At 34.7% G+C, this 27,304-nt stretch overlaps 2 protein-coding genes across 5 annotated transcripts; one reads left to right on the plus strand and one right to left on the minus strand.

The window, feature by feature from the left end:
- Positions 1 to 1,530: 1,530 nt before the first annotated feature.
- Positions 1,531 to 7,079, plus strand: TOC90 (Avirulence induced gene (AIG1) family protein). Of its 3 annotated transcripts, none has more exons than XM_090315067.1 (3): positions 1,531 to 1,850; positions 3,219 to 3,359; positions 4,467 to 7,079. In XM_090315067.1, exons 2-3 carry the CDS (start codon positions 3,224 to 3,226, stop codon positions 6,701 to 6,703), a joined length of 2,373 nt encoding a protein of 790 aa, XP_090171193.1. In that variant the 5' UTR covers positions 1,531 to 1,850; positions 3,219 to 3,223; the 3' UTR covers positions 6,704 to 7,079. The 3 variants fall into 3 exon arrangements, with proteins under 3 accessions (XP_090171193.1, XP_090171194.1, XP_038889832.1); XM_039033904.2 differs by having other exon boundaries at positions 1,576 to 3,142; XM_090315068.1 differs by lacking the exon at positions 3,219 to 3,359 and having other exon boundaries at positions 1,570 to 1,850.
- Positions 7,080 to 19,679: 12,600 nt separating this feature from the next.
- On the minus strand, positions 19,680 to 25,535 carry LOC120079902 (synaptotagmin-5-like). 2 transcript variants are annotated; one of them, XM_039034355.2, is made up of 12 exons: positions 24,769 to 25,535; positions 24,608 to 24,658; positions 24,402 to 24,522; positions 23,630 to 23,754; positions 22,644 to 22,745; positions 22,483 to 22,557; positions 22,281 to 22,360; positions 22,020 to 22,170; positions 21,710 to 21,940; positions 20,870 to 21,166; positions 20,610 to 20,723; positions 19,680 to 20,194 (listed from the first exon to the last, which is right to left on the minus strand). In XM_039034355.2, exons 1-12 carry the CDS (start codon positions 24,976 to 24,978, stop codon positions 20,048 to 20,050), a joined length of 1,704 nt encoding a protein of 567 aa, XP_038890283.1. In that variant the 5' UTR covers positions 24,979 to 25,535; the 3' UTR covers positions 19,680 to 20,047. The 2 variants fall into 2 exon arrangements, with proteins under 2 accessions (XP_038890283.1, XP_090170947.1); XM_090314821.1 differs by lacking the exons at positions 24,402 to 24,522; positions 24,608 to 24,658; positions 24,769 to 25,535 and adding an exon at positions 24,220 to 24,266.
- Positions 25,536 to 27,304: the final 1,769 nt, after the last annotated feature.

Consider the following 27,304-nt stretch of genomic DNA (forward strand, 5'->3'; position numbering starts at 1 on the left):
GAGTTTAAAAGGAAAATGGCTTTCCTATTTTGAAAATAAGTTTTTACAAAAGATTGAAATTGTTTTGAGTTTTCTCTCCGCGCAAAAGAAACTCACGAAGTCGTCAAGTAAATTCAGATTTACTAAACGATGGCTGGGCGAGCTAAACGATCGTGCAGAGTAGAGCTAAACGATCGTGCAGTATTTACTAAACGATTGCATAGTTTTGCTAAACGATCGTTGGCCCAAGATAAACGATCGTGTAGTATCTGTAGGCGACAGACCGAGCTAAACGATGAGCTAAACAATCGCATAGCTTTTGCTAGACGATCGTTTAGCTTTATCTAAACGATTGGGCATCAACCTACGCCTTCTCCCACTTGCCCAGTTGTTACGCAATTGTTGTTTCCTCATTCATCTGCCTCATACCAAGTCCGAACAAAGCCTATCCTCTGGATTCTCACACCGAGAATACCAAGGTCGCCTTGTATTAACATAAGAGGCATAAAACACATTTTCATTATATCATAAAATGATCAACTAAATGTATGGAAGGAAAAAAAAAAAACAATGTTACTCTAATGCTAAAATGTTTAATTATTAATTTAAATAATTTTTTATTTTTTATTTTTATTCCTTTTTTTAAAAAAAATATCTATCGATATCAACATTTTTCTATAAGACTTCGGGAAAAAATACTTTTTGGTCTCTAACTCTTAGGTCTAGTTTCTCCCTAGTTTCAAAATATTGTACAGTTATTAAGTTTTGAATTTGGTTTAAATTCGGTCCCTAAATTTTAAAATATTACAATTTCACCCTTAATATTTGAGTTTTGTTTCAAATTGGTCCTTAAGTTTCAAAATTTATGCTTTTAAACTTGATTTTTCACTAAATACTTGTTTTCTGTCTTTAGTGGTAATGTCAAATAGTTAATTTAAGAGAATTGTAATTCAGTAAGTTTTACTATTTTTTCTATTCAAATTTAATTTTATTATATAAATATATAAACTCGATGACCCAAAAAATCCGATCAACCCTAATTAAATGAAAATTTGATAGGGTGGATCGATTCATAGGTTTACCTAAAATAACTCAAATTAATCCGAAATCAATCTGAAGTTATTATTAATTTGAAAAGTATGGTTTGTTTTACTTATGAATTTGGATTCAATTATATATACATATATTTATTTTAATTTGATTTAATATAACGATTTTTTGGATTATTTTAAATACTTAAAAAGAATTGAAATTGAATTCGATATACGAAAGTAATAAAATAAAATTTTTACGTATTTAACATTTTACTTGTTTTTAAGAAAAGAAATTTAATATCGGGTTGACGACTTAAATAGAACCACCGACCAGTCTCCTTCTACCACGTTTCCGTTCCCTTCCACGAATCTATCATATACAGCCACAAATTATGTCAATCACATACACTCGAATCGAATCATCTGGTCCGTTAGATAAGAAAAGAACTTTTGAATATTGCCACGTGTCCGTTTAAACTCTACACTATCATGGTCCTTATCGCACCTTAGAATTTACAAGGTTGTTCTCTCTTGTGCTTCAGGTTTCATTTCAGTTGCCATATTTTTCCAAATTGTGTTTCTGTCTTATCCCTTTACTCTCGCCTTAGCCCTCGCAATTTTGCTCAATCCTTTGTCTTCACCGTACACGTCAATCGGAATCGGAAGCGGAATCTAAATCGGCCGGATATTTGTTGGTCGGTTTCCGATGGGAAGTTCTGCAATTGGGATGTGAGCGTAATCTTGGTCCAATTTTGGCTTGGTTCTTCGAGAAGTTAAGTTGATGCTTTTTGTCCGAGGATTTCTTTAATTGAATTCGGTGGAGGTTTCTTGTTTGAGGTGAGAATTTATCTCTTTCTTCCACAATTTAGCTGAATTCTTTTGTTCTTGTTTTCATGCGTTCGATGGACTTGTCTTGTGGGTGGTGAGTATTTAGTCTAGTTGAACTGGATTTAGGTTACTGTTTAGGAGATGCTTTATTGTGTTGTATGAGCTTGGAAGCGTCAATAGAGGGTGGGAAAAGATAAAAGAACGAGGATTTGTGGTGATGGTTAGAGAAATGCACGTATATGGGAAAATGCCGAGTTGTCTCCGTTGAGTTTTTACTGACCCTCGGTTTCGTCTTGCCCCATGATGTCTTGGATTATTAGGTTAGATTTTGTTTGATAGATTTCAACATTTTTTTTATTGAAGTTGATGATAGTGGATGTAAAGGAAAAGTACTCGTCTGTTGAAGAGAAGTGGACATGATATGTATTTGGCTTTGGTCTCGTTGGACTAGATCATGTGAACGCTCTCGTTTCATTTCTTAGTTGCCATAGGAAAATGTTTAGATCATTTCTATGGGAACTTGGAAGAGTTGAAAAAGGGTGGTTGTATTTTTTAACTTGATTGAAGGAAATGTGGATGTTCCGGGCCTTTGCAGAGGACTTTACGTCAATTCAAGGTGGATAGACTTTTGAAATGGGTTGAAGGAAACCCGAATGTTTCAGCCTTTCAGACATCTGTGAAGGACAAATGGGTACTAAGGCACACAATCTTATTGATTTAAATTCCTTGTGGATGTAGTTTGAGGAGTTGATGAGACCTTTATTACGGGGGATGAGGTGGAATGGGAATTTTTATGTGTTTTATTTGGTGTAGAGGACTGTCGGGACTACTTGGCATTCATTTTAGTTCATTCCATGGTGTTTTAGCAAAGAATAGTAGCCTTATTGCTAGAAGAAGGCGATACCACATGAAAGTTGCTGTATTGTGTTGTCAGTGGTGTTCATGAATGATCTTATTGTCAGCGACTCAACATCCAAATTTCTCTAGAACTATTCTCACAATAAGAGCACTTGCCATTCAGTTATAACAATAAGAGCATTCTGTAATGTCTGAGAACATAGGTGAAGTAGGAGAATTGGATCATTATCAAGTTTGGCCTTTGTAAATGTCCTTTCAACTTCCAAGTCATCCTCAGTGTTGTATGACAATGGGGTCTTGTTCTTGTTGACATCAGCAAGCGGCTTACAAGTTGGGCTTGACCAAGGGAACCAAGCAATTTTATGCAAATAAATTTATAATATTTTTCTTCCCATTTGGTGGACTTTGAGGGCATGATCATTTGATAAGTCGCATGAACCATGGTATTTTAAATTACTACTACTGTAGGAAATTTGGAAATTAAAGCATTTTGGTTCATACCTTTTTAATATTTTGCAGACAAAATGAAGGGTGTTAGAGACTGGTTGTTTTCTCAGTTAGTATCCAAGTCAGTGGTTTCATCAAGACCATTACTGGGGAGTGACAGTTTCTTTGGCGAGGAAAATAAAGAGCATATGGATGAAGACCAAGATGATGAAGGTACATAATGATGTACATGATGACTTTTGTCTTTGTTTTATATCAAAATTTTCTTGCCTCTGCTGATGGCCCAAATTCTAAGAAAATTTATAGCTTGATTGGTTTACTTATTCAATAGGACATCTCTTTTAAGGATGCTGGCACGTTAAAATTTCCATTGTCGCTCTAAACTCCAAAGGGATATATTTTAGACTATAATGAAGGATTGATGTTCTATTTGGTTTTATGCTATCCTTTGGGAATGTAGAGTGAGATAAAACTTAGAGCTTTTGAAAATAAGATGAAAGATTTTGACGGTGTTTGATTTAGGTAAATGGTTGCCCTCCTCATGCACTCTTTCCGAATTTTATAACTCAATGCTACTTGTATCTTTGCTAACTGGGATTCCTTTCCATAGTTTCCATGGCTTGTTGGCTGGATTGCTAATCCCCGACCCCCACCTCTTTTGTATTCTTTGTTTGTTAGCCATACTTTATGTTCTTACAAAAGTAAGGTATATTATCTTCCTTGAGAAAGTATTCATAATTCTTCTTATCTATACCTTTGTTTTTATGGTTTTTTCTCTTCCTGCCTGATTTGGTTGTTATTGTATTTCCTTAACTTGTCAGTTAATTAACTCTTTATGTTCATTTGTAAAGATTCAAAAAACGTATATCTTTATGTTCATCATTTGTAAAGATTCAAGTAATATATATCTTCTTATATCTCTTAACCTTGTACCTCAAAACAGCCTTTGGAGCCTAAGTTTTTGGGTGGTATATTGGCTTCATTTCTATTAGTTGTGGCTAGAAGTAGGAAAGCTACTTAATATTGTGAATTTTTTTTATCTCCAAGTTTATGCCTGGCATCCTTAACATTAATATTCTTCTCTGTCAACCTATTTGTCCCCATGGCTCATCACAGGGTAGTAATATAACGTTGATGATGCTACTTGATTGCTGATCAGAGAAAATGGTTTTAAAGAAGTCTTCTTTACTGTTAAAGCTTCATACTAGCTGTTGCATGAGCTACATTCTACTGTAGAAGACTGTAAACTTGTTTTATAAACCTTTTCTTCTTTTTTTCAAACCCTGAAAATTTTATAGTGACATCATATACCTTTTGTAGCTGCACAAGCAACCGATATAGTAGCACCCATTCCCCCTCATACATCAGACTCTGGTGGGAATTTGGAGAATCAAGATGATTTGTCCCTGCCACAGGTTGGTGGAGATTCATCCCAATCTCAACACAGCTCTAATAACAGGGTAAAGATGGATGTGTTAACAAAGATTGAGGACCTCCAAGTTCAGTTCTTTCGACTTCTATTGAGAATTGGGCAGACACAGAACAATTTGCTAGTGGAAAAGGTTCTATATCGAATACATCTAGCAACTCTGATACAGGTAGGGGAATCTGATCTTAAAAGAGTAAACCTTGAAAGGGGCAAAGCCAGAGCAAAAGCAGCTGAACAAGAAGCAGCTGGGATACCAGAATCAAACTTCACATTTAGAATACTTGTACTGGGAAAAACAGGAGTTGGTAAGAGTGCTACAATAAACTCCCTCTTTGATCAAACAAAAACTGCAACTGATGCATTTCAACCTGCAACTGATCATATTCAGGAGATTATGGGAACGATTAACGGGATTAAAGTATCCATCATTGATACCCCTGGTCTTTCACAATCGTCCTCAGGAAATATGAAGAGAAATAAAAAAATAATGTTTTCTGTGAAGAGATATATAAGGAAATCCCCACCAGATATTGTTTTGTACTTTGATCGCCTTGACCTCATAAATAAGAATCATGGTGACTACCTTTTGATGAAGCTAATAAATGAGGTCTTTGGTTCTGCAATTTGGTTCAACACCATCCTAGTCTTGACTCATTGTTCCTCAGCTCTTCCGGAAGGACCTGATGGATATCCTGTCTCCTTCGAATCATATGTGGCCCATTGCTCCGAGGTTTTGCAGCAAAATATACATCAAGCATTGTCTGACCTGAAACTTGACAATCCCGTCCTTTTGGTTGAGAACCATCCTCAGTGTAGGAAAAATATTATGGGGGAAAAAGTTCTTCCAAACGGACAGGTCTGGAGATCACATTTCTTGTTGTTGTGCATTTGTACTAAAGTTTTGGGCAGCATTAATTCCCTATTGAAATTTCAAAATTGCATTGAGCTAGGACCATTAGCTATTTCTCGGCTGCCTTCACTTCCCCACTTACTCTCATCCTTTTTACGGTACCGAAGCGTGTCAAATCCATCAGATGTGGACTATGACATCGAAGCTATTCTACTTGACGACAATGAAGAAGATGAGTATGACGATCTACCTTCTATTCGTATTCTGACAAAATCTCAATTCGAGAAATTGTCAAACTCACAGAAAAGGGAATACCTGGATGAGCTGGATTACAGGGAAACTCTATATTTAAAGAAACAGTTAAGAGAAGAGTATCAAAAGAGGAAGGAGATCAAGCTTTTAAAAGATAGAGACTTGTTACACAATGATAATAATTATGATTTGCAGGCATTGCCGGAGGCAGATGCTGTCCTTCCAGATATGGCCGTTCCCCCCAGTTTTGACTCAGATTGTCCTGTTCACAGATATCGTTGCATTGCAATAGATGATCAGTGGATTGTAAGACCTGTTCTTGACCCACAAGGATGGGATCACGATGTAGGCTTTGACGGGATAAATCTGGAAACAGCAATGGAGATGAACAAAAATGTTTTTACCTCAGTCACTGGACAGTTGAGCAAGGATAAGCATGTATTTAACATTCAGTCTGAGTGTGCTGCTTCTTACATGGATTCTAGGGGATCTTCTTATACTTTAGGTCTAGATGTTCAATCTGCTGGTACAGATAGGATGTACACTGTTCATAGCAATGCAAAGCTGGGGAGCATTAAACACAACCTTCCTGGGGTTGGAGTTTCTCTGACATCTTTCAAGAGAAATTGCTATTATGGGGCGAAGCTCGAGGATACCATATCTTTAGGTAAGAGAGTGAAGTTTGTAGTCAATGGCGGTCGTATAGAAGGAGCGGGACAAATGGCATATGGTGGGAGTGTAGAAGCTACTTTAAAAGGTAGAGACTACCCAGTGAGGAATGACCATCTCAAGCTAACAATGACAGTTCTCTCTTTCGACAAGGAAACAATCCTGGGTGGGAACGTAGAGTCTGAGTTTCGGCTTAGTCGAAGCATGAGACTGTCAGTTAATGCCAACTTAAATACCCGTAAAATGGGTCAGATCTGCATAAAAGCAAGTAGCTGTGAGCATTTGCAGATTGCTCTGGTTTCTGCTTTTACAATCTTGAGAGCCCTTCTGCGTAGAAAGGAAATCGAAACATTGTAGGTTTCAGATGAATCTATGGCAAATTCTGAACTCAGCTGAGACTACTCTGCAATCTAGACCAAGAGACCCAAAAATGAGATGTTTTAAAAGACCGCACATAATTAATCTTCCTTGTGTCGGTACTCTATTTGCTTTCCCGGAGAAGTATATTGCTGATTGCTAGCAGAGAAAGGTGTTCTTACTTGATAGTTATCAGGAATTTTTATTGGCGATGTTGGCCAAGAGGTATGTATACTTGGGGGAAATTTTGAGTTCATAAATTGTACAGCGATAGATCATGTTAGCTTTTGTTCTTATTAAACTTCTTGAATAAATTCCAATTTTTGTATTTATTGAACATCTCTTCTCTTTAATAATCATAGATTTTGTTAGTCAACTTGAATCTTTATTTGAATTATTTTTTTGTGCAACAACTTGAATCTTTAGTGGGAAATATATTGGTAAATATTTAAGGGGTGGTTTGTTTCAACGGGTGGGATTGGATGAGTTAGGCATCCTAAGTCCAACCCTTGTTCCGGGGTATGGATTTAGCTTCCTATATCATTTTCCCATGGATTTGAATAGTAAACACAATTCAAACTCGTGAGTTATCCTATTTTTTTTTCTTTTTTCTAATTTAATTTAGAAAGTACGTTGACCAACTTCCGGACATCATTGTCGGCCAACTTCGGCCGCCACCCTTTGGCGATCGTCGTCGGTTAACTCTAGCCGCCACGTTGGCAACCGTCGCTGGCCAACTCCGGTCGCCACCTCGGCACCTGCTATTGACCAACTCCAACTGCCACCCTTGGCGATTGTCGTCGGCCAACTTGGACCACTACCTTGGCGATCGTCATTTGCCAACTCTGATTGTCACCTTGGTTACTATTGTCGGTCAACCTCCGATCGCCACCAGGTAACTTCGATCACAATTGATGAACCTTTGGCAACCTCCCTTTCCCCTACACTGTCGAAATTTCAGACACCAACTTTGTCGACAAATCTCCGACTGCCACTAACCAACCTTGAAAAACATTAATAAAAACACTCTTAGTATATAACAAACTAGACAAATTTGTATACATTTTCAAGAAAGAATTGTTATTTTTATTTTAATGAGTTCTTATCAAAAGTGTTTCAATAAAAATGATTTTTTGAAAGATATTTTTTCTAAGTCATTTCAAACATGTCATTAGACTGCAATTGTATAAGTATATTTATTTAGGGTATATGTGTAGAAAGCCCTAATTTAATTTAATAATGTTTTCATTTTTTTCGTTGGTCAATTTAACTAACTCGAAGACTTAGACTCATATTATGAACGTAAAGGTTTAGAATGTTTAAAATAATTAGCGATCAAATAAAAACTAAGACTCAAAATTTATGATTTCTTATTTCTCAAATGTAATTTGATTATTAAAAAAAAGTATACTTCATTTCACAAACTAAATATCTATAAATTTGTACTTCATTTCTAGGTTATTTAAGCTTAAAGTCCAAACACAGATTTTTTAAACCCAGGCTTTCAAAACCTGCATTCCAAACACAGTTTTCTTAAATCCAGATTATCTAAACCTCCCAACCTAATCTCCCAGGCTTAACATTTCCATACTTAAGATTCCAAATCTGCACAGTCAAATGTCTCCTAAGTTTGTTTTTTGGCATCGCCTCAAATTAATCAAGGTAAGAAGAAAACTAGAAGTTCTAAAGTTGTGGGCCTATATAATAAGACATATGGGAGGTGTTTGGCATACAAGTTTGGAACCTTAAGTATGAGAATGTTAAGTTTAGGGATTAGATTGGGAGGTTTAGATAGTTTGAGTTTAAGAAAACTATGTTTGGAGATTTATAAATCTTTAGTTTTTGAAATATTTTTTTGTATTTAATCACTGGTTAAATTTAGATTAGTTTAAATTTGTCATCTAATTATTTTAGTTAAGTTTAAAATAAACCAAAAAATTTAGAAGAATATTTTTTTTAAAAAAATTGAAATAGAGATTTTGATTAAAATTATATTTTATTTATTCTTTTTTTTAATAATTTGATATTTTAATTTTACTAGATTTTGAAATAAAATTTCATAGATTTTTGTTGCTTTAACAAATTTGAAAATGATTTTTTTTAACCATAATATGCTAACTTAAATTTGAAATAAATTAGTATTTTAATATTAAATTCAATTATTAATTCTTTCTTTTTTATTAAATGATATTTGACAAATAAAAAATCATAAATTTTGAGTTTTAGTTTTTATTGGTTGCTAATTGTTTTAAACATTTTATACTTTTACGTTTAGAAAATGATTCTAAGGCTTTGAACTAGTTAAATTGACAAATGAAAAAAAAATGAAAATATTATTAGATTAAATTAGGGCTTTCTACACCTATACCCTAAATAAATATACCTATATAAATTGCAATCTAATGGCGTGTTTGAAATGACTTGGAAAAAAATATCTTTCAAAAATTCATTTTTATTGAAATACTTTTGATAGAAACTCACTAAAATAAAAAAGCATGCATGTATTGCAATTCTTTCTTAAAAGTGTTATTATATACAAATTTGCCTAGCTTGTTATATACTAAAATTTTTATTAATGTTTTTCAATGTTGGTTGATGGCAGTCGGAGATTGACCGACGAAGCTGGTGGCGGGAATTTCAGCAGTGTGGAGGGAAGGGAGGTTGCTATAGGTTGATCGATGGTGATCGAAGTTAGTCGATGGCGGCTGGAGGTTGGCCGACAGAGGTCATCGAGGTGATCGTCGGGGTTGGCAGATGACAGTCATCGGAGGGTGGCAGCGGTCGGAGTTGGCCGGCGATGGTCGTCAAGGTGGCGGCTAAAGTTGGCCAATAGAGGTCGCCAGAAGGTGGCGGCTGGAGTTGGCCGACAACAATCGCCAAAGGTGGCAGCCGGAGTTGGCCAACAGTGATCACCGAAGGTGGCTAAATTAAATTAGAAAAAAGAAAAAGCATGGGGTAACCCGTGGGTTTGAATTGTGTATACTATTCAAATCCATGGAAAAATAATGTAGGAAGCTAAACATATGCCCCAAAGAAGGGTTGGGCTTAGGATGTCTAACCCATCCAATCCCAACTCTGGAAACAAACGCCCCATACTAGGTTGAAAAATTACTTTTCTTTTAGTCTTTGGTAATTTAATTTTCAAAACCTATTTTTTCTAGTCTCAGATTTTTTTAGAATGTGTGTGTTTGGAATCTAAGTTTTCAATTTTTTTTTAAATAATGTTATTTTAATAATTATTAACAAAAATAGAGTTGGGTAGAAAATATTTACAAAAATAGATGTTTGAATTGTGTACTCGATATACGATTACCACTGAATTGTGTACCCGGTACATGATTACCTTTAAATCGTGTACTCGGTACACGACTACTGACCTGGCACGCGCATACTGCCATATGGATAGTCATGCACATTGACCAAGTAATCGTGGACGGGGTCTACGATTACCCTGGTACACGACTTAGTGGTCCCTTAAACCACTCGTGACCCTTCCTCTTCTTCCTCTCATTCGAAACATTTCTCATTTTCTTCCTCCTTACTACCGACGGTCGCCAAATCCAGCGCCGTCTCCGATCTTGTTGTCGCTGCCACCGTGAGCCGATCTACCATATGTCATCTTCAATCTTTGTTGCCGTTCGCCTTAGGTAAAACTTTTTCTTTATTTTTTCTAATATATGAATTTGTATACTCAGACTTTTATAGATTTGTTTATTTTGGTTGATTTTATAGATTTATTAATATGATTTAATATGATTTTTTTTATAGATTTGTATACGTGGGCGGATTTATGTATACTTTATAGATTTGTTTATATGATTTTTTTTTAATTATACTGTTGAATTTTTATAATGTATACTTTATAGATTTTGTTGGGCTAATTTTATTGGGCTATTTTTTGGTGATTTCGTTGGGTTATGGGTTGATTTAATAAAATATTTGAATTTCTTTAAATAGAATAAACAATTTTTTTTATCGTATTAACATATTTTTTTGTCAACTATAACAGTTGAAAAATTTTGAATAAATATGTCGATGAGGATTTAGTTATTCTTGAACCTGGAAATGATGGACATAGTGATATTGAGTTGAACTTGATGAATTATTTGGAAATGATAGAAGTGAGAAACATGATCTTGAGTTGGCAGATATTTTCACCCAAATAGATTGGAAAATTATTAATTCAACATGTGAACGAGGATCAACTTTGGAAGAAAGAAGTATATGTGTAGATAATTCTAGTCTAATACTTTACAACTTGCTGTAAAAAAAATACTGTGTAACAGAACAATATGAGATTATTATAGTGGAATCAAATCAAGATATTTTGTATGTGAGATGCAAACAGTAGAAGGATGGTTGTGATTAGAGGTTACGCGCATGTCGGCATAAAACTCATGGGATGTTCGAAATCACCAAACTTGAAGGGGAACACTCATGTTTGTATTCAAAATTGACATCGGATCATTCATAGCTTGATTCAAATTTTATGAGTATCGAAATCCAAAATATGGTTAGAGCTGATCTCAGGGTACCTGTCTACTCCAAGAAGAGACTAAAAAAACAGTATGGCTATAATGTTAATTATAGATGGGTGTAGCAAGCCAAAAGAAAAGCATTGATTGTTATGTTTGGTGATTGGGAGAAATCATATTTAGAGCTTCTGTATTGATTGAGTGATCTTATTCATTACAATCCAGGAACATGATCGGATTGGTATTTCCTTCCGTCTGATGTGCCAGGTATGACTATTTTTTGTCGAGTTTTCTGGTCCTTCGGTCCTAGAGAAGGTTCAAATATTGTAGACCATTAATCCAGATCGATGGAACTCATCTATATGAAAAGTAGGGAAATTATTGACCGTCTTATCTATTGATGCAAATGGGCATATATTTCCCCTTGCTTTTGCTATTGTTGAAGGTGAAAATTCATTTAGTTGGTCATAGTTTTTGTGGGCATTGCGTGAATATGTTACCCAACGATATGGTATTTGTTTGACTTCTTATAGACATAAAGGCATTCTTACTATAATTAATAATGAGAAAATTGGTTGGGGTGGACCTAGAGCGTATCATCGATATTGTCTTCATCATATTGTAAGTAATTTCAATACGAAATATAAATCAAAGCAACTAAAAGATTTGGTGTTTAAGGCAGGAAATCAACACCAAAGGCGCAAATTCATTCGGTGCATGAAAAGGTTGAAACAATTGAACCCTTAATGCCTTAATATTTTTTTGATATTGACTTAGAAAATTGACCCAGTCTGGGTACCGCTATGGGTGGATGATAAGCAATACAGAAATGTATGAATGGTGTTTTCAAAGGTGCTAGAATATTACCAATTACTTCTTTGGTTAGGCTAACATTCTATCGCATAACATTGTAATAGCAGTTTGTAATTACATGCGTTTGGCATACATACCTCTTATTGATGAATGCTACAAGTTGTCTCATTTTAAGCGATGTTATGAAGGTCGCTTCCATTCAATACAACACCCAGATTATTGGCCAAAATTATCATTTATGGAAGTTCGTCCGAATGCGGCCTTACTAAGATAACAAGGTCAACCAAAAAGTACGCGCATTCATAATGAAATGGATTTGAGAGAGGCAAGCCAAAAAGTTTGATGTACAATTTGCAAGGGAGAAGAACATAACAAGCGTACTTGTCCACAACATACATTAGGTGCTTCCTCTTCGGGCCATTGAATTTTTTATGTAATTGTATTTTTAATGTAATTGTAATTGTATTTTTTATATAATTGTATTTTTTTTTTAAGTAGTTCGTTTTTTTAATGTAATGTAATTATTTATGTACTTGTGTTTTTAATGTAATTATATTTTTTATGTACTTGTGTTTTTAATGTAATTATATTTTTTATGTACTTGTGTTTTTAATGTAATTGTATTTTTTATGTAATGAAGTTTTGTTATGTAATGTAATTTGAACTTCTTAGGTAATGGAGTCTGATCCTTCTAATCCTGTACAATTATATCAACAAAATACCCATCGTTCAAAATCGATATGGGATAGTTCTTCTACCGTAGTTTTGGGTTGTCGGAGAAGGGAGATATCTGCACAACATAGTAACCCATTTGATCTACGCTATGTTGAACAGGCTAGTTTTCTTAGGATTGCACATATCAGATTTATCCAACTTGATTGGCACCTCATTACTGCTTTAGTTTAGCGTTGGAGATCAGAAACTCACACATTTCACCTGCCATGGAATGTATGATTACGTTGCAGGATGTTGTCATTCGGTTTGAGTTACGAATGGACGGGGAACCTTTGACAGGTTCATTACAATATAATTGGAAAACTATTTGTGACGAGCTCTTGGATTCTACCAGATGATCTGAAAGGCTCGAGATTGAGTATCCCGTGGTTGGCATCCCAGTTTCCAAAATTACCTCTCGATACCGACGACATCAACGTATGTAAGTATGCACGAGCATACATTATGCAGCTTATTGAAGGATTTTTGTTCGCTGATAAGTCGAACACTCTAGTACATCTTATGTTTCTCCCTCTACTGTCTGATTTCGAGCATGCTGGTACGTACTCGTGGGGTGGTACCTGTCTTGCATGGCTTTATAGAGAATTTTGTCGGGCTACTAATGCACAAGCATTAGAAATAGTGGGGTCACTGATACTACTATAGGTATGGGCTTATGATAGATTTCAAATTATAGCACCATAAGTGCAGTTACATGCCCCAGTCATCGTCCACTTAGTGTCAGGTATTATTTCATTTATATATTTATTTCGTTATCATTTTATGTAAGAATATAAATTAATTGTATTTTTTTTATAATTTTAGATGAAGTGGTGTATTAACTGCCTCTGAACAGTCAGCAAATATGTTGCTAGTATATCAAAAAAAATATTTGACAGACTAATGTACGATCAAGTAACAAATGTATATATAAATGAATATTTAAAACATTTGGTCAAATTAATTGAGTGTATAATTATCTTCTTTTTTTTGTTAGATTAATTGGACGCCATATACGCAAGATATTTGGTCATCACTACCTGATTATTTTCATGATGGTAAAGACATGTGGTTGACCGTTAGCCCTCTTATATGCTTCCATAGAGTGGAGTTACATCATCCAGATCATGTGTTGAGACAGTTCGGTTTGCGACAGACGGTACTTTCGTTGTGCTATACACTCCCAGCACTACACCAGATTGATTTGATAGGTAAGCACAACCAAGACTGACGTCGAATTCACGCGGAGTATATATCCTACTGGCATGCATGACATGATCGTTGTGCACAAGGAGAAATAACAAATAGACCAGTTGTATCAAAGGACTACTTTTCCTGGTACGATTCAATCATGAGGCGATTTATCACACCTGACAGTGTTTTCTATTACTGCATGGTAAGAGATTTAAAATCAGATATTTCTCAAATATATGTTATGAATATTGTTTAATATTAATTTTTTCGTCATACAGAATAATTTTATCGAAAAAGTACAACAATTTCAGTACAACACGAGTTACCAGAGCTGGGTTCAATATATAACCAAACATTGGTCAACACAGAAACTTGTTGGGGTTGATGCCCTAAAGTCTCGTGTCCTGTAGTTTGTAAACGGTTTGTACGAACGCTTGTGTTGTATAATATATGATATTTTACTTCACTTCTTGATTTTGCTCAATTATTTCTTTTGTTTGCTTTACCATAAACCAATAAACATAAAATCCCTAGTTATCTGTACATAACTTAAGCATGTATGTGGTGACATACAAGTGGATCATGTCTTAAGAGATAACCAAAATGGTCTGTAATAAATGGATATATGAGGGAAACCTTATCCTGGTAACGCTATGGATACGGCCCGCTTTGTGGAATGGTCACAAGTGTTGTGACTTGTCACAAATGGTCTGATCCTGATCATTCGTGTAGGGGACATGTGAGCGGGGGCGTCTTATACAAAGAGTTTGTATAAGACCTGACCACGAAGTGTTAACGTCTCATTATATAACACCGTCCATGATAGAGACTTCACTTCACTAGAATGATCATAGATAACATGACCTCAATCCTGGGTGAGTTGGGAACTCCTGTCATTGGAGACGATCCTTTGATTTGTATGGGTGTGGGTGGCCAGGTCGCCGACTCAAATCTACCAAGATTCGTCTGATTTGGGAGCTGGGAACTCAGCTACAAAAGATGGAATTCACTTCTTCCCCGAAGTAGGGGCAAGTAGATAGATAACTCCCTTAAGAGTTGATTCTAGGGATTGAACTATGTGGCACCTTATGAACCTAGGGAACCTTAGGTAGCTTGGATAAAGTCGAGAATTAGTTTATAGAGTCAGTTTGAAATGTTCAAATTGACAAGAAGGAGTTCGATTATATATGTTATAATTGACTAAATGTATGAGATACATTATTTTGGAGGAAATTAGATACTAATATGATTTATATCAAGTAGAGGAGAAATTACTATAGTATATGATATCAAACTATAGGTTAAGAATATAATATGATTATATTTATTTATTAATTGATTGGTTAATTATGTGATAATTGGCCAAAAACTTCTCCTAAATGTGCGTTAGTGGGAAAATCAAATTCGGTTATTGTAACTGAACAATAAAATGAAAATTGGTTTCATTTTACAAAGAGTTCGAAAAAATCGCTCAAGGTGTGAAAACGTAACGATCGCTTAGCTGAGAGCCTATACGATAACGCCCTATCGCCTAAACGATCGCACACCTCGCATACTAAACGATTGCACGCATTTTCTAAACGATCGTTCAGCTTTTCTATACAATCACTTAGCATGCCGAGTTTTCTAAACGACCGTTTAGTAAAACCTTCTCGATCGTGTAGCTTTCTCTAAACGATAAGCATCCGCTATACGATAGCTCTCTCCCACTTGCTTGTCGTTTTACACGATCATCCCTTTCCTCCTTCCTCTACCAATTCTATCACAGACCACTCTTTGGATTCTCACTCCGAGAATACCAAGGGCTCTAAGTGATGGTGTCGTCCCCGGTCTTGCTTGTTCGTTTGCTGTTGTTCGTGTAGACGATCTTGCTACTGGTAGCCGACTGTTTGTTGGGCGATAAAGAACGTAGAGGGTTGCTTCCGCTGGGTTGAGTTCAAAGTGAAGACAGTCTTCAACTAGTACGTTAACTCAATCTATTGTTATTTTTTCGTTTGTCGTTAATTAGTGTTAAACTGCATACCTGTTTGGTAGAATGTGTGTGTGTGGTAATTCAGTCACAATGAAATAGGAAAGATCCGAACACGCTCAAGGATACTTTTGTTTAAGAATTCCTTCAATTAGTATCAGAGCCAGGTTCTGATATTCCAATTTCATTGATGCAACGAATTACATATACATTCATGGTGGGTGCATATCTGCTTTGTTTAATTGTTAAATTATTGTGGATGTGCGGATTAATGGAGTTTTCTGAGATGTTGCCTCAATTTGATTTAATTCTTTTTCATTTTCGGTTAATTGTAAAGGCCCCTGCGTTTTTTGGCATAATTAATTGTAATCGAGTCTGTAATTCAAAGTTAGTTTGAGTCTTGAGTCGTTCGTGAAGAAGTTCGGAGCAAATGTTGTTGTTCTTCGAGATGAAGATGATCAAGGGTTGATTGGGTTTTGTAAACGATGAGGTAAGCGATCGCTGAGTATCGGATGCTCGGGTATCGTTTAACGGCCGCGCGCACTAGACGATCATTTAGCTCAGCAAGCTTTATCGCTTAGTAACTGACTAGATCGTAGAGTAATGCACGGTAAATTGTTTACCTTTCGCCGTGTTAAGTGATCGCCTAGACGATCAGGCTTCGCAGCCTCGTTGTCATCTAAGCGATCGTTTAGCGTTTGCGCTATCGTCTAGTGTGCGTTAAGCGATCGTTTACCTGCTGCGTTTACTAAACGATGGAGTTCTTCTGGCAGTTCAAGACCCAGTTCGCCTGTGAACCAGTTTGCTCGATGGAAAATGTAATAGATAGAGTTATTTCATTTCGATTTTTGTAAAAATTAATCCCGGTCCATTAATCCTTGGTTTATTACATGCAATGTATGGTTTTTTATATGTCATATGGTATGCACATATAGTAAATCCCACCTTAGGTTATGCATTGGTCATGCATCATCTCTTTATTGTAAATGTTATAATTTAGAGAAGCGTGATTTAATTAAGTAAGAGCATGCTCATGCATCATATAATATAAGAGTTATATTTATGCATGCATAAAAAACATTGGCATGTATCATCTTTATATTATAATTGTTATATTATAAGGGTGTATGGAAAGCATGTTTGCTTGGTTATTACACGTATATAAAAGTTAGGACATTGCATGAAGCATGACACATAGGTTTCTTTATAAGCATTATAAACACCTAGTTGTATGTAATGTATTTTTAGTTGTTTCTTTTTAAAGGTTAAAGAGAAATTAGAACTAAAAGCAATAAGACATGCATGCTCACTTAGGTTTAATTCATAGTTTTAAATTGTTTAAATCTTGGATAACATAGACCTAAGATCACGGTTCTAATATGATTAGCAACCATTAGGCTTTAATCTTTTAACCAGTTTAATAGGATTAAATTGACTAATAAAAGGTGAAAGTGTAGCCAATCTATCTATAAGAGATCTTTTGTCTGAGGCGGATTCTGTCTAGGCTGGGGTATTTAAGTTGATGGAAAAGCAACACCCCTACCTAGAAACTTACTTGGAAAAGTGAATTAGATAGATTTGATGTATGTATGCAAGTTAAGGATAGTCCATTAAAGTGTCAGCTATTCATGTATCATTGGAGCTTCGAGTCACAAGTTCATAAGGTCCCCTAGGTAGCTTGGATAAAGTCGAGAATCAGTTTATAGGGTCAGTTTGAAATGTTCAAATTGACAAGAGGGAGTTCGATTATATATGATATAATTGAACTGGTTAATTATATATAATATAATTGACTAAATGTATGAGATACATTATTTTGGAGGATATTAGATATAAATATGATTTATATCAAGTAGAAGAGAAATTACTATAGTAGATATATGATATCAAACTATAGGTTAAGAATATAATATGATTATATTCATTTATTAATTAATTGGTTAATTATGTGATAATTGGCTGGAAACTTCTCCTGAATCGTGCGTTAGTGGGAAAATCAAATTCGGTTATTGTAACTGAAGAATAAAATGAAAATTGATTTCATTTTGCAAAGAGTTCGAAAAAATTGCTCAAGGTGTAAAAACGTAACGATCGCTTAGCTGAGAGCCTATATGATAACACCATATTGTCTAAACAATCGCACACCTCGTGTACTAAACGATCGCTTATCTTTTCTATACAATCGCTTAGCGTGCCGAGTTTTCTAAACAATCGCTTACTCTTTACTAAACGATAGCTTAGTAAAACCTTCTCGATCGTGTAGCTTTCTCTAAAGGATAAGCATCCGCTATAAGATAGCTCTCTCCCACTTGATTGTCATTCTACACGATCATCCATTTCCTCTTTCCTCTACCAATTCCATCAAAGACCACTCTTTGGATTCTCACTCTGAGAATACCAAAGGCTCTAAGTAGTAGTGTCGTCCCCGGTCTTGCTTGTTCGTTTGCTGCCGTTCGTGTAGACGATCGTGCTGCTGGTAGCCGACTGTTTGTTGGACAATAAAGAACGTAGAGGGTTACTTCCACTGGGTTGAGTTCGAAGTAAAGACAGTCTTCAACTGGTACGTTAACTCAATCTATTATTATTTTTTTTGTTAAAGCATGTCGTTAATTAGTGTTAAATTGCATACCTATTTGGTAGAATATGTGTGTGGTAATTCAGTCACAATGAAATAGGAAAGATCCGAACACGCTCATGGATACTCTTGTTTAAAAGTTCCTTCAAAACTATTATTCAACAAACAAGATAACTCAACGTTATTGACACTGATCGAAGACGTGTCGTAGACGACAACGGTAACAGGGCGAAGCTAATTTAGAAGCACACGAAGACGACCCCCTGGCCCTTACCCCGCATGGGGTTTTTTTCATGTGCCTCTAAATTAGCTTCGCCATGTTGCCGTTGTCATCTAAATTACAACCCCATGCGGGGTAAGGGCCAGGGGGTTGTCTTTAAATTTCGTGTAAACTTCTATTTTCAAATTAAAGAACTAATTGTAAATCTTCTTTAGTATCATGAGATCTTTTTTATTTATTTATTTGTAGAGAGATGTACTACTTAGTGAAGTCACAATTTTTCTTTTAATGAGTGCAGAATAATTAAGTTTTCATTGCAGATTAAATATATAATTAAGTTCAGTAATGAAGAAATTTATAACTTAAAAATTAGAAAATAGATAGTTAAATTGATTAAAAAAAAGAAAAAGTAATCGTGGACCCGATCCACGAGTACATGTTTGCTCAATCCACCGACTGTACTGACGTGATGCTAACTAGATTAAAGTCTAATCGTGTACCGGGTACACGATTTTCCTTTCCCACCAAAACTACCCTATTTTTGTCAATATTTTCCATTCCCACCTATTTTTAAAAATATTTTCCCATATACCCCATTTTTGTCATTATTTTAAAAATTCACTATATTCTTGAACTTAGTCCTAAGTTTTCAAAATATATTTCTTTAGTCCCCAAATTTATATAAAGATAGGTTTAAAAGGTTCCTAATATATTTTTCTTATCATAATTTTATATAATGATATGAAATTTTGAATTACAAAGATAAATTAGTTTTCTAATTTAAAATAATAAAAAATTATATCAAGAAAATCTTAAATGTATTTTTAGAAACTTAAGGATTAAAAATGTCAAATGCACATATTCTTCAAAACTCGAAAACTGAAAAGGCATGTTTTTGAAAACTCAAAAATCAAACATTTTTCAAACTTTTGAGAATAAAAAGGTAATTTTTCAGTTTAAAGATACTTCACCTAATAGGTATGTTATTTAGAATATCTACAATATGAAAATTCAAGTTAACCGGTAACATTCAAACTTACATTCATAAAGAATGAGATCTTTCAAACTAAGACAAATATAAGTACACGTACAAACGTTTCAGAATTTGCAGCCAAAAAAGGCTCTTTCATGTTCTAGTGAAAATACCATAAATACCAAGGGAAAAAAAAAAGGCCATTTCTGTCATCTGCTCTGCTTGTAATTCCTTTCTCTTCATGACTGAGTGGTCTGTGCATAGTGCCAAGGTGTATGGAACAATTATATATACAATCTTCAGATGTTTCTCCCACAGATAAAAGATGTGAGACTCATTATTCAACTCATCTGCTCAGAGAAGTAGGTCTTGTACATCCCCAAGTTACTGGTTTACAATTCTGGGAATTGCTTAGGTATCACGGTAGATTGGTTGGGGCATCCATTTGAGGTGTAAATTTAATCGCCCCGACTTGGCTCCGTCGAGTTCAAACGATTCCTTGAATTCCCCTTCTAATATCACTCTTGTAAGTGTCAAAATGCATCTCCCCATATAATCCTTATTGATCCAAGAAATCAATGTTAGTGACGGGGAAGTTCCAACAAGTTTAAATCGTATTATCTTCGGTGATTTATTTTTGCAGTACTTAGAAATATCATCACTGAAATCACTATAACATGAAGTTAGGGTGGCTCATTTTATATTTCAAACATTCTTGACAGGAATGGGAAAAGGTATGTTTTATGAGAAACCTCCCTGAGACGAGAGAGATTGAATATAAAAACCAGTTAAAAAAATGTCAACATGAATTCAACTTAGTAGATAAGACACCAAATGGTTCGATACTATAAGAGTTTAAAATATCAAGACATGCTAAAAGCTTCGGTATATGTTTTGTCAAGCCAGCCACAACTACATTTGAACTCAAAATGAGGTGAGAAAAATAGCCAATTATAATAGAGTGATGCCTCACCTTTCCAAATGTGTCATGATCCCAAACTTCAACAATAAGCATATCATGTAATCCATCTTCAACAACAAAGTCAAAAGTTTGGTTCCATATGGGATTTAAGCTCTCATTCACAACCTGAAAATGAAACTAAGGATTAAAGAAGAAGAGGCAATTTTAAGTTCAGGATCAAATAGGGAGAATGAAAGTGTCAACAGGGATCCGCTTTTAAATCCATATGTTATGAAAACAAAGGATCATAATTTCAGGCATAGGAGTATTACCCTTGTTTTGTTCTTCATTCCTGATTTTTTCATAGTGAGTACGACATATGGGTCAGATTTTCCTACCAGGTCTGTTGCAGGCAAGTCTTCTGCAGATATAACTGTGACAGAAAGTACTCCTCTAATAATAACCTCTTTCCTCTTCTGTGTGACGGCTTGTTCGTTTTCAGTAGCTTCCGTTCCATTTGCCCGATTTTTTAGTACACTCTCCAAGGAAGTCATGGAAAAATCAGAGGCAAATGGATTCGTAAAGCCATTTTCCATACCGAAAGGGCAGTATAGGAGCTCCAAGTGCACCTAATACAGCATTCAACAAAAAATCATAAAAGGGACGCACATATCATATAAAAAACAGAAAGTCTTCTTGGCAGGACCATGGGATTGGTTTGGCTCGTTTTGATCTACACTGAAGTGTTTTAGGTGGGGAAATGATAGTCGAAAATCTAATTGACACCAATTAGTATGAGCATCAAGAACGTGGTAGGTGGATAGTACATAAAAGCATTTGGAGTAAAGTGGATGAACGGACTCACTAAATAAAAGACAGCAGAAACTATTGACACCAATTAGTAAAAGGTTCATTTGGTGAGCAAGCTAATTGTTTCCTACCAACAACTACAGGTTCGGGTTTTATGGCTTTGTTCTATACTTGAAAAACTAGACAGTGAGGCTAAAACCAAAATGATAGAGTTGATGGGAAATAGTTTAGCCTGATATATTGGTTCCAGAAACTAATTCTATTTGATTATTTATATATGCAGCAAAAATCTCTCCCTGAGCAAATTAATGGTTTTATTGTCTATTTTTTGTGTTGAGGGTGGGGGACATTTAATGTGTTACCTGCCCCCTGTTTTTATTATCTCTGTGAACCTCCAGATCTTTAACCAGCTTCAACCACACATCCTTCACCTTACCGGGTTGAAGTTCGCTTAACCGAATCTGAGCACATCCTATAAGCTCAGAAGCTTGAAGTCCTTCATCATCATAAACTTTCACAACCAAATGTTGTGTGGATTCATCTTCAACAACGAACTCAAAGTGTTCATTCCAAACTGGATTCAAGTCATTGTTCTGAAAACAATAAAATTTTAATTTATATCATGTCCAATAGACAAAAGAAAGGATGAAACAAAAGAGTAAGATAACTCACAATTATTTTGCTGGTTTTCATTCGGTCACGTAGAGGGCGTATATATAATACGGCATAGGGATCTGATTTTCCAATCACATCTTTATTTGTTAATTCCTTTGCCTGCACAAGTTTCACCTCCAGTATCCCAACAGGCTTCAATTCCAGGTCACTGAAACAATAAAAGTTGACAAACAAGTTCAAAAATGCAAGTTCCCTGTAGTGAGTAAAAGCACCACAAGACAACCTCATGGCTAGTTTGCACATTTCTCAAGGTCATACCTGTAATCTCCAGGCAATATAGGGATAACTTTCCTAACAGGCCATGTAATAGAATCTTCAACAGCATCTCGAATTGTTCCCTGTGTTAAGCCTTATTGTTAAATCTAGCTCCAAATGAAATTTGAAACTCGATTTTCTGTAAGAGCATAACATTCACAATGGAAAATAAAACGGCGAATATAGTGACGAATGATGATCACACCTCAAGTGCACCATAAAGCCCAGGTATTGCTGATATGTCCCCACCAATAACTTTAAGTGTAAAGTCCAACTTTTTCTGTTACGAAATCATTAATATTTCATCATATTGACTGCTTAACATAAGAATTTTCCCCTATGTATTAGGTGTAATTTATGGGATACCTTTTGCCGCAAAGAAAAACAAACAGCACCAAAGCATGGAAATTCATCAACCAAAGGCTTGAATATCAACCTGAAAACGCCTGTGAATCCAAGGTTTTTTACCTGAACAGATAAATATCAAATGTAACTATATTATATCAAGGAAAAAAATACGTGGTTTTTACCTATGTCATTCTCCCGTCTAAGTATAAGTGCACGTTTGGGAATCACTTTAAAATGGTTAAATCACTTTTATCATGTTTAAAATCACTCCAGAAACACACCATTCGTCACTCAAAATCAATTCAATGTGAATTTTATAGGTTTAAATACATTTTTCATATTATAAAAGTTGATTTTGAAGGAATAAAAGCATCTTTCGAGTGAGTTTGAAGATAATAAAAGTGATTTTGACCAATTCAAAATCACTCCCAAACATGCCATAAAAGGCAAACAAAGAAGTATAAACCAAATTCCCGCAAATGAAACCCTTCGATCCCCAATTTCTACAGAGTTCCTTGTATCATGATAGGCCAAAACATGATCATATAAATCTTTCAGCCACTAAGCCAAAAGCTTTTACTCGGAAATAATGCTAATTGCGTGCATATATTTAAGAGTAAAGTTTTTCTGAGTTTCTTGATGCATCCATCATTACATAACTTTATTATCCTCCGCCTGAAACTTCCAACTTTTGTGATTTGCACGATGCTGCTCAATGAGCTTCCCCGTGAGGATATTGTCTGTGTGGGTATATTTACTTCAAATACAAATTTCAGATGATTATCTATTTCTTTAAGCTAATTTTTTACAAAATCTCACTCACTTCATTGCTTGTTCATCCAAAAAGAAGCTATCAAGTTCAATTTGTTACGTAAGTTATGTATATAGAGAACCATGATCTGATATGATTAATTGAGACATAATTTCATAACGGGAACTGAAACTGGCAACCAATTTTTTGTGGAAAAAAAAAATGAGGGTGAAAGACAGTTGGCTCAAAATACCTGCACTGGTAGTGCAACACCCAGTCTAGTCTTTATATCAAGTATTATACTTTGATTGCCATCCCACTGCATTTCCAACTCCATGGTTATACCATCAGTTCCTCCATCTTCAATTATAGAAATCCCTGCCAAATAGAATAGGACAGTTAGAAATTCAAATGGATTGATGTATTTATATACTTAAAAAAACTTAGCTTGATGTATTTCACATTCAAAATTTATTATTATTGTCATATATGTGTCTTTTTTTATCTACTCAACAAGTGTTCTATGCATATCTAACACATTTGTTGCACTAACAAGTGTTCGATACATGTCTAATAAGTGTCGGAGTGTCCAAGTATCGGACACATGTCGGACACGGACACGCTAGCCAAACTAAGGTGTTTGTGCTTTTTAGGTAAAGGGAGAGAACAAGGATTTTAAGTTATAAAGTTTCTAAAATTAGGAACTAGGATTAGGTCTTTCTAAACATCCCGAGACCTTATCACGATGCGGCCGAACTTCACTCAAGGAGTGCAACATTGGAAGTAGAAACATAAAATTGCCAAGATCAATTTGAAATGATTTAGCTTTAAGTTATACCATACCATCAATACTGCACAAAAGCTTAAATACCAGATCCTATCCATCCAAACTTTGCTGTTCAATTGAAATGCAAGTGTATTACAATATTGAAAGCAACCCAATGAAGTGAAAATCATGCACAACAAGAGAAATCCAAGTCTACAAACCGCAAAACCATCAACCCTCCTCCCCAACTTTCACAAACCTGTGAATTGTGGAGCCACTGTGCCAAGTGTGAATCTGGAAAACTTGAGTGATGACAATATGATAGGCCTGTATTGTTCAAGAACAGGCTCTACCGAAGCTTTTATCAGATCAGAAGCTGCCTATTACAAAAAATTCAGCAAAGTAAAAAAGAAACCAACATATCAAGAACAAACCCCAGAATAACAATACAAAAACAAAATCTACCTCATTAACATACGGCCAAATCTTGGTAAGATGCTGATTCAGCCAAGTAAGCTGCAAGATAGAACAACAGAACCAATGTCAATCGACCATGAACAGGAAAACTCATTAACTTCATCCATACGTGAAACATAAGAAGAAGGAAAAGTAAGAAGAAAACTCAACTTTTGTCTCTGAGAAAACACAACCCAAGAGGGATAATACTGAGGGGGCAAGATCTTTCTAGAATCTTCCACTGTCATTCTGGCAAAAGCAGCGATTGTAGCAGCAAGATCAGCCCGTCGCTTCGACCGGGCATTCTCGGACTTCACAAAACCGACGACGAGACCAAACCCCACAAACAAACCCAGCACGAGACCTAGCACAAACGCCATTTTGAGCTACTCTGAGCGAGTTTCAGTGGATTTGGGACAAAATCTTTGATGGGGTCTAAAGAAATTGGGGGAAAAAGAAGAGAAAGAAGCAAAAACGCAGAAAAGTAGATATAAAATACAGATAGAAAGAGAGAAATTGGGAGAGAATTCAAGAGCTGGGAAGATTAGTGGGAAGCGGAAAGTATATGTTCTAACATTTTCGCACTGTAATCGAGTTTCAGTGGATTTTGGGAGAAAATCTTTGATGGGGTTTAGAGAAATCGGGGAGAAAAGAAGAGGAAGAAGCAGAAACCCAGAAAAGTAAACATAAAATACAGATAGAAAGAGGGAAATTGGGAAATTGGGAGAGAATTGAAGAGCTGGGAAGATTAGTGTGAAGGGGAAGGTATATGTTCTAACATTTTGGCACAGTAATTGGTGTTTGGTCGATGAAATCGAGCTGAAATTGGATGGATGAATTGCAGATTAGTGCACTTTTTCTGATTGTCGCTATTCCGGTAGCCGACGAAACCGTGTTGCCGACACGAAAACGTCGGGATTGGATCTTTCTCTCTCTCTCTCTTAGGCAAATCAGTGTGAAGAAATGGTGGGTTTTAAACCTTTTCTTAACAAGAACACAAATAAAATCAATGAATTTCAAAAGGGTATGATGAAAAATCAAATAAAAATGCTTACGTTTTGAGATAAGGAGAAAAGAGATTAGATCTTGCTAAATGTTAATAGTTGATCGTCGTGTATTGGTGATTAATAGTTAATCAAACTATTAAGCAGAAATGTAGAAAACTCAAGCATTTAAGAAAAATTTGGACTAAAGAAGTCAACATTGAGTTTTTTTTTTTTTTTAATTGTTTATAAAGAAACTACATTGCTTTAGATCGACTTTTTTGGAGTTTTAATTTATTTGTCCATCCATTTATTTTATATCAACTAAACTAATATAAGATACAATTTTCAATGGATGGATTCAATTTGTTGTTATAATTAGGAAATATACAACAATTTCATACTATTGATATAATAGAAGAAAATATAAAAGGTATTTTGATTTTATATCTTTTGATTATTAAAAATCATGTAGATTTTTTAATCTACATCCAACGATTATTATGAGACAACCACATTGTTACAGATTCATTGAATATTTTTTTTCAACTAATGAGAGAGAAAATGTGATCATAGTCAACCAAACTAACATTAACGTAGATGTTTTTTGAGTTACAAAAACATGGTTGATAATTCCTCATCCCCATCTTTGAGTTTGGGAACATTTGGCTATATAACATTTTCCTCTCCAAGTAATGTTGTGTTTTTTTCTTAGGGTTTTCAATGTTCTAATAGAGTTTTTTAAAAGCAAAATTCATACCTTAAAACTAGACTCAGTTTTCTAACACAAAAATGATGAAGCTTTATAAAGAAAAACTTTATTTTGAATGATGTATGTGAGTAAAGGTACTTTTTTCTTGAGAAAAATTTTACTTTGAAAAAATTTATTTTATAGATAAGAAGTAACTATTGTCACATCTAAAAGTAAAATTACTACAACAGTGAATTATCATTTATATATTTATATTTAGGTATTTGGATTAAAAGATTCCTTAAGTATTTAAGAAACATCGTACACCTAAGTAAAATTCTCAATTTGAGATAGCGGTTGTTAAAGTAATATCTTTTCAATGTTGTATTTGAATAAGGTGGCTCGACTTGGCACACGTACATAAGCGCTGTATAATAGTTATTATTTTATGTTTAAAGTGATATTTCATTCAATTATTATATAATTATGATTATTAAAATTTATATCCCAGTGATGATGTCTTTTAACTATAAATGAATAATTATGTGAAACAAATGACCAAATCGAGCTTATAAATAATATTAATTACTTGAATATTAACATACTTATGACAATGGTTAGATTTATATCATATAAATCTCTAATAAAAGATGTATCAAATATAAATATTGTTAAGAAAAAATTGATTATATATTCACTGTTTTATATTATATGGATTTAAATATTATTTTAGTTTTTGTAACTTTCTCATATTCAAAACCATCTCGAAAAATTTTTAATGGCTTATTAATTTTAAGGAAATTACGGTAAGATTTTGTGATAGATATTTTATGTCCATATAAATTTGGATATTTGTAATACATGGTAGAATAAGAGAAAAAATATAAAAATATATTATATTTTTAAAATATTTGCAAATATGAATAAGTTGACTAGTCATAAGTCAATCTTTAAATTTTTTTTTTAATTTTTAATTGTGCCCTCCCTCGTCTTATCTATATTTTTTTTAGTCTTTTTATTTTCTTTCTCTTC

The sequence above is a fragment of the Benincasa hispida genome, chromosome 6 (genome assembly GCF_027475165.1).
Source record: "Benincasa hispida cultivar pf3 chromosome 6, pf3_genome.v1.1, whole genome shotgun sequence".
NCBI lineage: Eukaryota > Viridiplantae > Streptophyta > Magnoliopsida > Cucurbitales > Cucurbitaceae > Benincasa > Benincasa hispida.